Here is a 14,933-nt window from a genome sequence, read left to right on the forward strand (position 1 = left end):
ATCCCTCAAATGGTGTCATCTGTTCTGATTTGATTGATTGATCTTAAGTGGTGTGTCTACTTGGTTGCAATGCCTGCCATCTGGAATACAATGTACCCCCAGAGATTCGTGCAGCTACCATGAAGATGTTCGGAAGAGTTAGGGGTAAAAGGAAACCAGGCTATCAAAGAACATGGTGGCTGGCCACCACTCAAGCTGACGCCTGCCAGAGCATAGAAGAACTCAAGTTGTGGAGAGACTTGGCCCATAGAATTGCCCAAGACCTGGACACGACTGAATAGATAACATCATCACCGTCGTGATATTTCAGGAAAAAAATACATTATTTCATCTTTGAGGGCTTTTTTTTCAAAAGGATAACTTTTATTTTGAATTTTGGAAGGAAACATTTCCCCCTTTTGTAGGACTAACCTCACTTGAAACTTTTGATGTGACAACAGAAATATTTGGGAAGCTAGAACATTTTCCACTGGCCCAGGTGTTATGTTTTCCCAATGCCTGATATGTTCCTAACGCCTTATATCTTCCTCCAGAAAAAAAGGAAATGACGCTTTCGTGGAATGACCTTGTGGTTTGGGGTCACAGGAAGGGTCTTCTTAATTGGATGAGGGGCTGCTAAAAGCCCATTCCGAATGGCCAGCAATCTGTGCCTCTTGTCACTGATTGGCTCTTCCTTTACCAGTTTGGCTTCAGGCATTTGCTGGCTCTTAAAATGCTGGGGCAAGCGAAAAATAAAAAAAGTTAGCTTTGGCTGAAGCTGAGGGAAACCTAGCTTGAAGATCTTAAGCCCAGCAGTTGTTCTCTCTGGCTCAACAGTGTTTTCTTCTTCATTAGACGCTGACTTATTGTCCTAGAAAGATGGAGATAAAAAAGCAATAAAAATGAGGGACCAGGCGTATTAGGGTTGTCTTCTGAAATCCCTACATTTCTAATCGTTCCCACTTTATATTCCACCAAAACAAATGTTCATCTGTAAGGATACAAAATGGTTATATTGCCTAGAAGTGCCAGAACTTATAGTCCAACTCCTCTGGTAGATCCTAGAGAAGGGTAGCCCTGAGGATCTGTGTGAATTTGTTAAATCTATGTGATCAGAGAGTGGGGATGATTTTGGAATCCAAATTCTTTGGTCCTCTTAACTCTAGGATAGGGAAATATGAATCTAATCAAAATTAGGAGCTAAAAGGGACTGATTATGAAAATGGGTTGAACAGATGGTTGGTTATAGGTTTAACAAATGCTGTTACATTTAATCACTGAATAAATCATCTTCACTAATACTGTGCTTTAGTATCAAATTCTGGGAAAGGGTCAGAGAACAAAGAAATTATTGCCTGTGGTCCTTGCTTAAAAGTTTTTAAGAGGTATTGCATTGCCTCCTATGAGACATGAGAATAAAAACCCAAAACACATCCATGTATGTTAATTTGTGGATTTTCTCACTTTGGGAAATCATATAGTAGCTTGCTGTCAGTTCCTACTGAAGGAAGACTAACAATGTCCTAGAACAAGTCTGGAATAATCAGTTAAGTTTCCTATACCTTATTCTATCTCATATCTAACCAGTTCGGATTCTGATTCAATTTTAATGAAATTTTTGTACTTCATTAAAAGAGGTAATTGGTGTATTAAAAATGACAGCACTCTACTAATTGCTTTAACTCTCATAATAGACAAGGTGGACAAGTGATAAACATATAAACTGTGTCCCTGACATTCTTGCATGCAACAAAGCGCATGTATTAAATGCTGAAACTTGATTCATGACATCACAATGCCTACTTTGTTGTTCCGGCAGGTTTTTTCCCCCCACTGCCTTCCTCAGTCCTTTAGAACAGAGCTCTCACGTAATATGTTCTCTACAACATTTGTTAAAGCATGTACCGCGTTTCCCCGAAAATAAGACCCAGTCATATTTTTTTTCCTCCAAAAGAGGCAGTAGGTCTTATTTTCGGGGGATGTTTTTTCCCAACACCTGCTTCGCCTCGCGGTGGCACCAACAAGCCCATCCAGCAGGAGGCTGTGTGGCCTGCCACGCCGTGCCACCACCACGAGGCGAGGCAGGTGGGGGAGGAGCTGCCCCAAGCACCCCATAGGCGCCCAAACACTTTTCCCCTGAATGGAGATCTGGAAGCTCCGTCTGCTTACGAATGGGGTGCTTGGAGATGGAGCAGTCAGCTTCGTTCCCAAGCGCCCCACAGGCACCCAAACACCTTTCCCTCGAACGGAGATTGCTCCGTCTCCAAGTGCCCCATTCACAAGCAGCCGGAGCTTCCAGTCTCTGTCAGATCTCCATTCGGGGGTGGGAATTGTTTGGGCGCCTATGGGGTGCTTGGTTATGAACAAATTGCTTCATTCCCAAGTGCCCCATAGGTGCCCAAACACTTTGTGTGCGGAGTTACCTGCTCTGTGCTAAGGGGCTGGTGGGCTGCGGCGGCTACTGGACACCATCAGCCCCCGCGCACTCACCGCCGCTTGTGCTGACCATGCCCACCCCCAGGCTTATTTTTGGTAGGGCTTATATTAGGCCCACCCCAAAAAATCAGGCTTGAGCTTATTTTTAGGAAACATGGCAGGCAGGCATTGTGAGGAACACTGTTCTCTGTAAAGCTGCAACTGAATATGGTCATTTAGAAAAGATAACAAGTCTGCTCCTATGACTGGCACACTTGCTTGCACCACCTATTTTAGAATCTAGCAGTAAAGTATCTGATCTTTACGTGGTCATGCCTATACTTTTGGGGCAAGAAGGCTGAGGATGAAAAAGTAACCAAGATTACATAACTCACCTATGCAGGGAAAGCAGTTGAACGACGGTTTGAGAGACTTTTTTTAATGAAATAATGCCAATTTCAAGATTTGCACCACAGTTTTTATAGGTTTTTCACCTCAGAATGACAGGAAACGTATCCGTTTTCAGCAGTCATAGTCAGAAGGGACTCCAAAGATTGCAGAGAGAGGACTCAAGGGCCACATATTACTTACCTCTAATATAACACCACCTGTCTCTTCCACACATTCTTTTCCTCTCTCACACACAACATGTACAGTACATATATAAGCAGCCTAAATCTGGCAGGTAAAGGTAAGCAAATATGCTTGTATTTTGCATACTGACCTCTTCCTTTGGATCAATCTCTTCTTGCTTAATAGAGGTCAAAGATTTCTCTGAAAACATCATATCACCTGTACGGTTATCAGTCATCTACAAGAACAATATAGGGTTGAATAGGATTGGCAGAGAGGAAGGATATGGTTTCAAAAACCCTAATAGCTAAGGTACTGCATGGCTACGGGATCTTTTGATCAGAATTTCCATGCAGTCCCGTCCGATGCACAGAAAAATACCCATTCCATCAATATGATAGGAGACCATTAAGGAAATGTACATTCAAACATGCTCCGGGGTTATATAGAGCCACAGCAAAGAAGCAGTACAACTTTTCGGAGCATTTAAATTAGGTCCTTGCCATGGCTGGCCTCAAGCTTGGGCAAGGTCTGTGGCAGTTTGTCTCCCTGGAACTCTCTGTTAGAGCATTGCTGGATATAGGACTACTTGAAAATCACACTGGGCAGTAGAGAGGTTTCAGAGCCATGTTTATGATTTCCCATAATGCTCTTGATGCAAATTTCCCTGGGACATTGCTGAAATGAAAATGGTGAATTGCAGCGCTAATTGCCAAAAAAATGATGGCAATCTCAAATCTGTAAGGGGAGTGCAGGCAGCTGGCAGGCCGTTGAGACTATAGCTACTATCAAAGAATGCTGACATTGTACTTTATACCTGTAACACAATAAGGTTAAAAATTGGCAATTGTGTCATTTCAATCAGAACAGTTTGGGATTTGCTTTACTGAACTTTGCTGCGTATTCCTAACAGGCAGTGAGCAAACTCAGAATTATCCTCCTTATGTGCTTTTTTTCATATCTGCAAATAGTTGTTTTTTTTAAATTGGGAGCACAAGTGTATCCCACTTCTATCACTCTGGTGGTACAGTTTGCCCAACCACTTTAATCTGCTTCTCATGTAAACCGGTTCTTAATAGTGGTGGTAACAGAGAAACTGTGGAGGAAAGAGAATAAATAGATGGATTCACAGCTGCTAGCTATATAAATATTTGTATCTCCTAACATCTGATATTATATATATATATATATATATATATATATATATATATATATATATATATATATATATATATATATATATATATATATATATATATATATATATATATATATATATATATATATATATATATATATATATATATATATATATATATGTCAATTGTTAACTATTTAGATTACCTTGCTAGGCCCCAAACATGGGGCAAATCTTTATTTCCTGTTTTCAGCCTTATCTCAAAGGCCATCGAACAGGCTGTAGTCACACCGGACAGTTCATATATTTGTGTAAATTACTAACTTAATTCTTTGTTAGTAATTTACACACACACACACACACACACACACACACACATATATATATATATACACACACACACACACACATATACACACACTATATATATATATATACACTATATATATATACACTATATAGGTAAAGGTAAAGGTTCCCCCACACATGCGTGCTAGTCGTTTCCGACTCTAGGGGGCGGTGCTCATCTCCGTTTCAAAGCCGAAGTGCCAGCGCTTGTCCGAGGACGTCTCCGTGGTCATGTGGCCGGCATGACTAGATGCCAAAGGCACACGGAACGCTGTTACCTTCCCACCGTAGTGGTCCCTATTTTTCTACTTGCATTTTTACGTGCTTTCGAACTGCTAGGTTGGCAGAAGCTGGGACGAGTAACAGGCGCTCACTCTGCTACGCGGCACTCGGGATTCGACCCGCCAAACTGCCGACCTTCCGATCGACAAGTTCAGCGTCCTAACCCACTGAGCCACCACGTCCCTTATACACTATATACATACATACATACATATATATATATATATATATATATATATATATATATATATATATATATATATATATATATATATATATATATATATATATATATATATATATATATATACACACACACACACACACACCGTATTTTCCAGCGTATAAGACAACTTTTTAACCCATGAAAATCACGTCAAAAGTTGGAGGGTCGTCTTATACGCCCAGTCGTCTTATACGCCGGAAAATAGTACATAAATCAATCGAGCGCCCCCCGTTCTTGCAAAGCAACTTCAAGCCTCCTTAGTCTAGTCCCCCCTCCAACGTGACTCTCCCTTCCCACCCCCAAGAGCCTCTCAGCCCCTTCCCCTCCCCCTTGCAAACGCCAGACCCCGGGAGCTCTTGCGTCTATTCCAAAGGGTGGGTGGAAGGAAAAGCCCCTTTCGGCTCCGGCTTGGCTGCAAGTCAGAGAGCCCGGGAAGGCACGCCCTCCCCTCTCACTGTGGAGGAAGCAGGGCAGGCTGGCGTCTGGCGGGAGCCGGCAGGGCAGTCCTGCGCACGCGCGCGCTCCCCGTCTCCTAAGGAGTCCTCAGGGAGCCGTGGCAGGCGCCTCACGCTCTTCCCTCTTGAGGCAGCATCGGCGGAGCCGTCCAGCGTCGGGCGGGAGCTCGGCTTGTCTGTTTCAGGCTCGCCTGCCTGCCTGCCTTCCCTCCCTGGTGGAGGCGGGGGCAGCCGTTTCTCAGTGACAGTGAGGTAGGAAGGGCTTGTGGGATTTGTTGGCAGGGGGAGGCGTCCCCCTTCCGTCTCTCTTCCCTCCGAGTGGGAATGGGAGGAGGGGGCGAGGGCGAGGTGTGCGCTCGGGTGCCAAAGGAGCCCGTAATGAGGCTGGGGTGGAGGACGCCGCGCGGAGTCCCTGTGCAAGAATTCATGTTGCCTTTTGTTTTGTCTTAATCCGCCTGCCCAGATTAAAAGAGATCAACAATGCTCCTCTGCCCCTCCCGTATTTCATCCAAGGCACCAACCGCGCTTGAAAAGAGAGGGGTTCCCTCTCCCCATTTCATTCAAACCTCGGGGGTACCCCCGAGTTTCCGGGTGAGAAGGAAGTGGGCCCACCCCCGGCCCTCCCCAGTTAGCAGCAGGGCTGGGAGGGCCTTCCATGTGCAAGGGGGAAAGGGAAAGGAAGGCGGTGGCGGCGGCTGGAGGTACTCACATCCATCTATCTCCTCCTGGACGTCCTCCTGGAGCAGCGACAGTGAGAGGGGAGGGCGTGCCTTCCCGGGCTCGCTGATTTTCCGGCGTATAAGACGAAAAATCTTGAAAATCATCTCAAAAGTTGGGGGGTCGTCTTATACGCCCAGTCGTCTTATACGCTGGAAAATACGGTATGTGTGTGTGTGTGTGTGTGTATACACACACACACATACACACTATACACACACACACACACACACACACACACCCTATGGAGGTAATTATAAACACTAATAAAACTCAAAAAAAACCCAACAGATTTTAAGTAAGACAGCAGGTTATAAATACTTCAAATACATACAAACTTCTATCAGCTGACTTCATCAAAATCCAGCGGAATTAAACTTTAAGACATTGAAAAACAAATCTCTCAGAACTTGTTAAGGCTCCATACAGCATATGTCCATCAATGTGTCAAAGTGAATATAGCTATCCAAGATTCTTAATGTTTAAATAAGGTATACGTTTCTTTCCTATTTTCTATAGCTTACTCACTTTACTGATTTCATAGTGTCTGGAAAAAGTGGAATTTCCTATTCTCTGATGCTTATTCTCCTCATGGTGGTAGTTGGGGGGCAGCTTACTGATGTCAACTGGAGTATCAAATTGGTCTTTCCCCAGCACTTCCTGCAAATGGCAAAGAATGATCCTTATGTACAGTACAGAGAAAGTAAACAAGTTTTACCTAAAGCCAATGAAAGTTAAAAAGTGCACAAACAAATCCTATGCGTCAAAAATATTTCCAAGAATGGACTTGCCAAACTTTTGCTAAAATGTGTAAACTTCAGGATGTAGACAAAAATTTGCATACAATTATTACATCAGCTTGAATGTAAAATAAGATTCTCTTCAGAGCTGCCAAATATGTTGTCCATTTACTACGAGGAGTCTGCCTTTTCTAAAAGGATACTATACAGTAGTATTTTAGTTTAAAACATCAAAGCTTCTTAGATAGGATCTGATAAAATTGCACAGCAGTAGAATTTCCCTTCCACTTGTTCACAGAAGGAATTGGACCATTCTTCTTTTGCTCCTTACCCGACTTTGCTCAAAGAGGTTGCTAAACTTCTGGAACAGTCTATCCATGCTGGAGGGGAGGAAGGTAGCAGAAGCTGTACCCCCCTGCTTCAGAGATGTCAGTCCCCATACCCCACAAAAAAGTACAAGCAGCAGCATCTTTGCCTAGTCCGCCGTTCTGCAGCTGCCTGAGCTAGACCTGCATAAAAGGCAGAAACGAGAGGAAAGATCAGAGAAGAAAAGTCCTACAAACATTGCCCCTTCTGGCTGTTTCCCAGCCTCCTTGCTTGTTTATAAGTAAAGTAAGGTAAAGGTTCCCCCACACATGCATGCTAGTCGTTTCCAACTCTAGGGGCCGGTGCTCATCTCTGTTTCAAAGCCGAAGAGCCAGCGCTTGTCCGAAGACGTCTCCGTGGTCATGTGGCCGGCATGACTAGACGCCAAAGGCGCACGGAAGGCTGTTATCATCCCACCATAGTGGTCCCTATTTTTCTACTTGCATTTTTACGTGCTTTCGAACTGCTAGGTTGGCAGAAGCTGGGACGAGTAACAGGCGCTCACTCTGTTACACGGCACTCGGGATTCGACCTGCCAAACTGCCGACCTTCTGATCGACAAGCTCAGCGTCCTAACCCACTGAGCCACTGAGCCCTTTGCTTGTTTATACATCCCCCCCAAATATTCCTCCATCATCTTTTTCCCCACAATAATTCATGTATCCAATTGGTAAAACTGGGCTTAAATAGAATTCTCTGTTTCCTCCCAAAATCCTACTTACAAACTGCTCTGCCATCCACGGTCGCTTCTCAATAACTTGAGTTATTCTCTCATCTGACCAGCCTGCTAGCTCTCCACCTTCTCTACCAAATTCTAATCAGTTCCTTTCAGCCAACAGTTGATTTAACAAAAATTCTAGAACTTGCCGACATCACTGAACATTGGCCAGGTTATTGTTTCTCTATCGAACAGGCGTGGGCAACTATGATACCTTTATGACCTGTGGACTTCAAGTTCTTAGCCAGTATGGCTGGCTGAAGAATTCTGAAAGTTGAAGGGCATAGGTCACAAAGGGGCCATAGTTGCCCAACCCTGCTGTAGACCTGTATTGTTGGTCTGGATTAGAAGGAGACTGTTATTTTTAAACTCACCCTTCCCTATTCTAGGTCCATTCCAGATGTATCTGATAAAATTCCCATAATTACTGAGCAGCTTGTATAGTTGGGAGATAAAAGAAGTCATAATCTGATACAGTGTTTCTCAACCTCAGTAACTTTTAAGATTTGTAGATTTCAATTCCCAGCTCGCTGGGAATTCTGGTGCTTGAAGTCCACACATTGTAAAGTTGTTGAGCTGGAGAAACATTGAAGACTAAGTACGGTATTTAAGGCCTATTGCCCTAACAAGTTACGATTTCTAGTATGCACAGATAAAACAAGAAAATGAGATGCAGGATAAAAGAACTCTCAGTTTAAGTGTTCTGACTTTTCCCGTTAGGAGGGTACAGTATCGGATGACTCCTTCAAGCCCTTGATTCAACACCAAACAATATACAAAAACAACACCTTGCTTGAGAGAAATATAGTTTATTTGGTTGACCCAATTTGCTCTGATCACATAATACACTGTATCATACACCAACCATTAAGTAAACTGGCATGTCAAAGGTAGTTGGACTCCTTGTGCTTTGGTCTGTTGCGCAAAGATCATCAATGAAAGAGATATTTTCAGGATTTATTTTAAAAAAGAAACAGTAAGAAAGCTACCTCGTAGACAAAAATTTTGAAATCCAAGAATTAAATCAGTCGTTTCATATAACAATAAATTCGTAGCCAGAATGATAGTTCCACATCTGGGGCGAGAGACGTTCGCTGAGGATGGGCTCCAGCACGAGTTTGAAAGTTTAGGAGACTAAATCTATAGTCCCGGTGACCAAACCCAGATTGGATCCTGCAACATTATCCTGGGACACGTATATTTACTTTCATTCATGATAGTTCCACAGTACAAAGAACTTTGAGAGTCTCAATCATCCAGGTCATGGTTGTGTTGGAAAAGGATTTTCTTGGAGTTTTTTTTCTTTTAAAAACATTTCATTTCTCATCCAAAAAGCTTCTTCAGTTCTGATAAAATTCCAGTTTTCTTGGGCTACCTTTAGATGGCAGCCTGGAGTTTCGATGAAACTGGTAGGGCTCTGCTGGAATCTTTCACTCCTGAATGTTCGAAATGTCAGGAAATGTGTTTCCCTCCCCAGCCCACCAGGGAAAAATTGAGTGAGTGGGGGGGCGTATTCATGACTGGGAAAAAGAAATTACATCATTCTAAACTTCCTTCCTGAGTTCATACACAGTAAGTCACAAACCTGAGAGTGGAAATGCTTACGCTGTTCTGGAACAGAATATTCTAATCTCCTTATTGGGGCAGTTATTTAATATGTGTCCAACTTTCTACAACTTTTGAGTTTAGTGCCACTGAACTAAAGCAGAATTTCCTTTCCTTTACTACTGGCCAAACAATATTGAATATTCACTTGCAATATGTATATTGCAACACATTCTATTGTGTTTGTTTATTTATGGGATTTATAGTCCACCTTTTTGCCAACAGAAGGCCCTCAACAAGAATTATAAACAACAATGTAATCAAAACATAATTTTAAAAGCATACCAATATACAGCCATAAAAGGTCTGCATAAATATATGCAATTTTTGTTGGCATCTATTAAGTACACCTTAAAATTGTGAATAAGCATCAAAACTCATTATTTTTCCTATACTTTTACATCCCTCTGTTCTATGGGATAAAATTCTAAAATAAGTCTTGTTGCAGAACTGCTGTGATTTCACGTCCTTTTTTTTCACATCACAGCAACTCTCACAGACTGTGCAGCTAACAAATAGGAGGTTTAAATCTATTTCTCCACTCCATAGTTTGATTTTTACATTGTGCATCATAAAAATTTAATTCATCTATTTCCTTAAAAGAAAATAGATTTAAAGCAGCACATTTTGAAACTGACATCAAAAGACTAGGACAGCAATTTATGTTTTAAAAATGACATACAATTTCTATGTGTTGTATGCATGGATATACATTTTCTGTTTCGTTTAATCCGCTATGTCACGTGACGTCGCGAGTTTGACATGTCTGTGCTAGACAGATGGTGTTTGTGAACAATATCAAACTTTTCTACAGTTCGGTAGACCTTTTCCTTTCAATCCAACTTGGACAACCATATTATGAAATAACCTCAAGCCTTTCAATTAGGGAACTATGGTCTGTGAAGAGTGGGATCCTGGATCATACTCAACCATGATTTGCTTAAACATGGTTATATAGTAGCTTATGTTTGGAGAACACAGAAAGCCTGAAGTTTATTACTCGCTTGCTGACTTGTTTTGTTGATTTTGTCATTCATTGGATTATTTTAATCTGGGCTTTTTGATTTAACATTTTAGTGGTTTTTATGCTTTTTCCACTTTTGTACACTGCCACTGGAATTGGGCAGCCAATAAATTTAAAGAAATAGAATAGAATAGCATAGAAAAGAAAAGAATAGAACAGAACAGAATAGAATAGAATACAGAGTACAGAGCCATAATCCACTGTACAAACCACAATAGCTGGTTTCACACCGGGATGGAAGCTAAATGATCCTACATATGAAAAAAAACCACATTACAATGGTTGATATGGTCCTTTCTTTCTATTTGTACTTTTAATGTGAGGGTAACTGATCAACTACCTCTAAGAAAATCCTAAAAACATTCATAACATGAAAGGCATCCCTCCAACCCTGTATTCTGAACTTTGGCCCCAAGACCCAATGGGCAGACTAGCCTAAAGCGCTAATCCAACACTCATATGTGAATACATGTGTCTGAATTCAAATGCTTTATTTGAATGAACAGATTGTACTCTGTCCCCCCAGGTCTTATCACTCATCCTCCATTTTAAAGTGTTTTTATCCTTTTCCCCTTATCTTTTTCTTGTTTTACGCACATCCTAAAGAATCCTGGGAACAGTAAAGCATAAGTCTTGTTTGATTAGATCATGTTGTCTGTGAGTGGGGGATTAAAATGCTATAGCTATGGGCAGCATACTTTAGAATTGAAAGATCCAAAGTCACTTGTATCTGAAACTTTAGATAAGTCTTTCTCAGCCTTATCTAAAACTTTGGAAAGCAGCTGCCAGACAGAGTCTGAATTCACGCACCAAGCGACAACAATAAAGAGATTTGTTTGGCTTTGGCTTAGATGTGTAAACCCAGCCCTTGTGGTCAAGCAAGCTATGTTTATGGCCCTAGTCCAATGTATGAACTGTGATATTTTTTAAAAAAATCAATATTAAAACAAAACCGTGGCTTAAAGCATGTGTGAACGTAGACAGTTTTCACCAATTGTCTTGATTCTGTGTCCTGATTTGCATGGCACGTTTTACTGAATAAATGAACGGCTTGGCACATTTTACTGAATAAATGAACGGCTTGATTTGCACAAACCTTGCTTAGCAACCATTCATTCAGCAAGTGTTTGAAGTTACAATGGCATTGAATGAGGACACTCATTGCTGGTCCTCTAAGCTGTGTTTTATAATTCGTGTTTACAACCCACAATGGCTGTGGTTATCAATTTGGTTTAGTAGTTAAAGCACCAGGCTAGAAAGCAGAAGACTGGGAGTTAAAAGTCCTGCCTTAGCCATGAAAGCCAGCTGGGTGACTTCAATCAGTCACTTTCTCTCAGCCCAATCCACCTTACAAGGTTGTTGTGCAGAAAATATGAAGAGGAAGCAATATGAGGTACGTTCATTCCCTTGTGTTATTTATAAAGCAAAGGCAGGAAATCAATCAAATCAGATCAAATCTAGGCCAATAAGAGACTTTTATTTCAATACCTGGTTCATTCCATCGCCAACTAGATGCCTCAGGAAAAATCTGTAGGCAACAGTCCATTCTAGTTTTCAGCTATTGGCATTCAGCAAGGATTATTAGCCACCAACAGGGCTTTTTTTGTCATAGAACGCTCAGAACGGAGTTCCGGCACCTTTTTTGGATGGAACATTGTAGGGTAGGCAAGGCGGGTTGTATGACATGTGTGAGTTCCAGCACCTTTTTCTTTTACAAAAAAAGCACTGGTCACCAAGATAGTATTTATCTGTAACACTGCTTGAATTTTAGCTGGTACTCATCCATGAATATTAGCTTGTGAGATTTCTTTTAAAGATTTTAATGTGTTTGAGCAACATGGTGGAACTAAGGTAACACACGACATACGACCGACAATCTTTGCTGGCATGGCGAGTTTCTAGTTGTTTAGGAACTGTTGGTGAGACCGTTAAAAGTCGTTGGCGCTGTTTGAATTTGTTCTACCAGCAGCAAGATCTGACTGCTGGCCTAGTGATGGATTGTATTGCAAATCAGGGCTGTTTCCAGAGGAGGCAGAGGAGGAGAGGACCTGGAGTTTATGCAGCGAAGGAACTGATGAGGCTGTCGGCAGGCCCAGAGGAAGAGAGAGAGGCTTTTGGAGGAGTTGGTGGCGGCAGCAGCATGCTCCAGGGGCGAAACGAAGCAAGGCCTCTTTAAGGAAAAGGTGGAAGAGTCAGGATCAGAAAAAGGAAAGAAGGCGAGGTTGTCAGAATACAAGCTAACGTGAGGGCTAATCCACATGGAGCCCCATTTCCATCTGTCCTGTTTGCCATCGTTCACTCCCTAGAGACTAAAATGGACAATGTGAAATTTGAGCGGGCCACGAACAAGGAGTATATATCGGAGGTGGTGACCCTTTGAGAGCTGTATGCAACGAAATTTCATTTTGATGTATGCCAATTGGTGTACATTCAAAGTGACAATAAAGTTATCATCAGTTAAAGTTATCATCATCATCAGTCTAAATCAGGGGTCTTCAAACCTGGCCCTTTTATGACTTGTGGACTTCAACTCCCAGAATTCCTCAGCCAGCTTTGCTGGCTGAGGAATTCTGGGAGTTGAAGTCCACAAGTCATAAAAGGGCCAAGTTTGAAGACCCCTGGTCTAAATGTTCTAGAAATTATCAGTGCAGGATCCGATTATACACATGTTACCTGGTCCCAGCACTTTCAAGACGTATATAATAACGAAGCTACCACACATTATTCCTCCTCCCAATTCGTTCCCCGACCAGCATTTTCCTGCCGTTGTGGGTGTGTGATTTCAGTCTTCTAGGTCCCGCCCCTTCTGCCTCCAACCCCGCCCCTTCCTCCTCCCCCCCCTGTGAAACTGAGTCACTGCTGCTAATTTAATTCCTCTGCTTCATTCCAAGGATTCCAGAGGAAAACTGTCACCTTTCCAAAATACCACGAAGGCCTGTTGCTTCTTTGCGTACACTACCACATCTTAGATCTTTTTTTTTTCCCCCAATCCTAATGAGTGGGCAGGAACTTCTTGGAGGAGCCGAAATTAACCCTGTTAGTGGAACGCTTCATTATTCTCTCTCACTCTTTTTTTCCCTCCCTTGCCCTCCACAACTTTTTTTTTAAATAAAGCAAAGTTCAGAGAAAGTTTTTCCTTCCCCCCCTTTTCTCCTCCACTAGCGCACACAAAAAACCAAGCTCTTGAGTGTCTTCTGAAAGTAAGTAAAGACTCTTTTTCCCTTCCAATTCATCCTTTTTTTTTAATCAGTGATTAATCAGATTCTTGCTGGGAACGAGCCCTGTTAGAAACGACACTGATGGGAAAAAATATATATGGATTCTGCTGCGGAGCGGGAAGATCATACTGCCATTAACTTTTTGTCTTTACGGGGTGGGTGGGTGGAAGTATGGAGTTAATTTGAATTTAAATGCCAGGGGATATGGTGGGCTGGGTTTTTAAGGACGTGTATCTGTAAGAACTGCTGTTTTTATTAAATTTATTGGATGTTTCTAAAAACCAGCCTTTGTCGCCCAAGAGCTTGTTCGCGTGCGCTCTGTATTACTTTCGTTCTGCGTTCTGTTTACGTGGGAAAAAAACGTATTTAAGACAGTATGAGAAAGCTTGGAAGTAAAGTTGGAGAAAAGGTTCAGTCATTTGTATGCACGGATTGTGTACCTGGGAGTTTTTCTTTGTCTGGAGAAAGGGGAGGGAACTGATAATGTTTTGTCTTTAAGCCAAGAGTTCATTAGTCTGAGTGTGCAACAGTGGCGGCGGGTGTGTGTGTGTGTGTGTGTGTGGGGAGGTTGGTTGGGCAAACGGGAGCTGCTTTGATAGTTTCAATGGAGGGTGCGTTAAGTTCCACTGCTGATTACATTTGATCGAGTCTTGGAAAGTTGGGTGGCAATTCAGGAAGCCCCCCCCCTCCCGCTTTACAATCCTAGCTGGCACCCAATAAAAATAATCAGAGCAGCAAGAATAATATTTATTATTTGTGAGTTCACATAATGATAAACTTGAGGGGGGTGAGGGAGGACAGCTAAAACAGTGGGCGTCTCAGAATTCAGAACCATATTAACAAGTTGAAAACTTTTCCAATGGAGGGTGTATTAAGTTCCACTGCTGATTACATTTTATTGAGTCTTGGAAAGTTGGGTGGTAATTCAGGAAGCCCCCCCCTCCCGCTTTAAAATCCTAGCTGGCACCCAATAAAAATAATCAGAGCAGCGAGAATAATATTTATTATTTGTGACTACACATAATGATAAACTTGAGGGGGGTGAGGGAGGACAGCTAAAACAGTGGGCGTCTCAGAATTCAGAACCATATTAACATGTTGAAAACTTTTCCAATGGAGGGTGTATTAA

At 42.1% G+C, this 14,933-nt stretch overlaps 2 protein-coding genes across 4 annotated transcripts in view; one reads left to right on the forward strand and one right to left on the reverse strand.

Moving 5' to 3' along the window:
* Positions 1–517: 517 nt before the first annotated feature.
* Positions 518–7,342, reverse strand: LOC308678485 (dickkopf-like protein 1; the record flags this gene model as incomplete). Its single annotated transcript, XM_081345696.1, has 4 exons — positions 518–850; positions 3,119–3,205; positions 6,662–6,793; positions 7,205–7,342. The coding sequence occupies 4 exons, from the start codon at positions 7,340–7,342 to the stop codon at positions 518–520; spliced, it is 690 nt and encodes a 229-aa protein (XP_081201822.1).
* A 6,144-nt stretch (positions 7,343–13,486) lies between these two features.
* The window catches only part of LOC308677285 (transcriptional enhancer factor TEF-4-like), a 28,235-nt gene continuing 26,788 nt past the window's right edge, over positions 13,487–14,933 (forward strand). For 2 of the 3 annotated variants that reach the window (XM_081343545.1, XM_081343548.1), the window contains exon 1: positions 13,597–13,786. The gene's annotated coding sequence lies outside the window, so the exon portion shown is untranslated. Of the gene's footprint in view, positions 13,787–14,933 lie in introns of all 3 variants that reach the window. The other variant, XM_081343547.1, reaches the window with a different exon arrangement.

Source organism: Vipera berus (genome assembly GCF_964194415.1).
Source record: "Vipera berus genome assembly, chromosome: Z".
Taxonomy (NCBI): Eukaryota; Metazoa; Chordata; class Lepidosauria; order Squamata; family Viperidae; genus Vipera; species Vipera berus.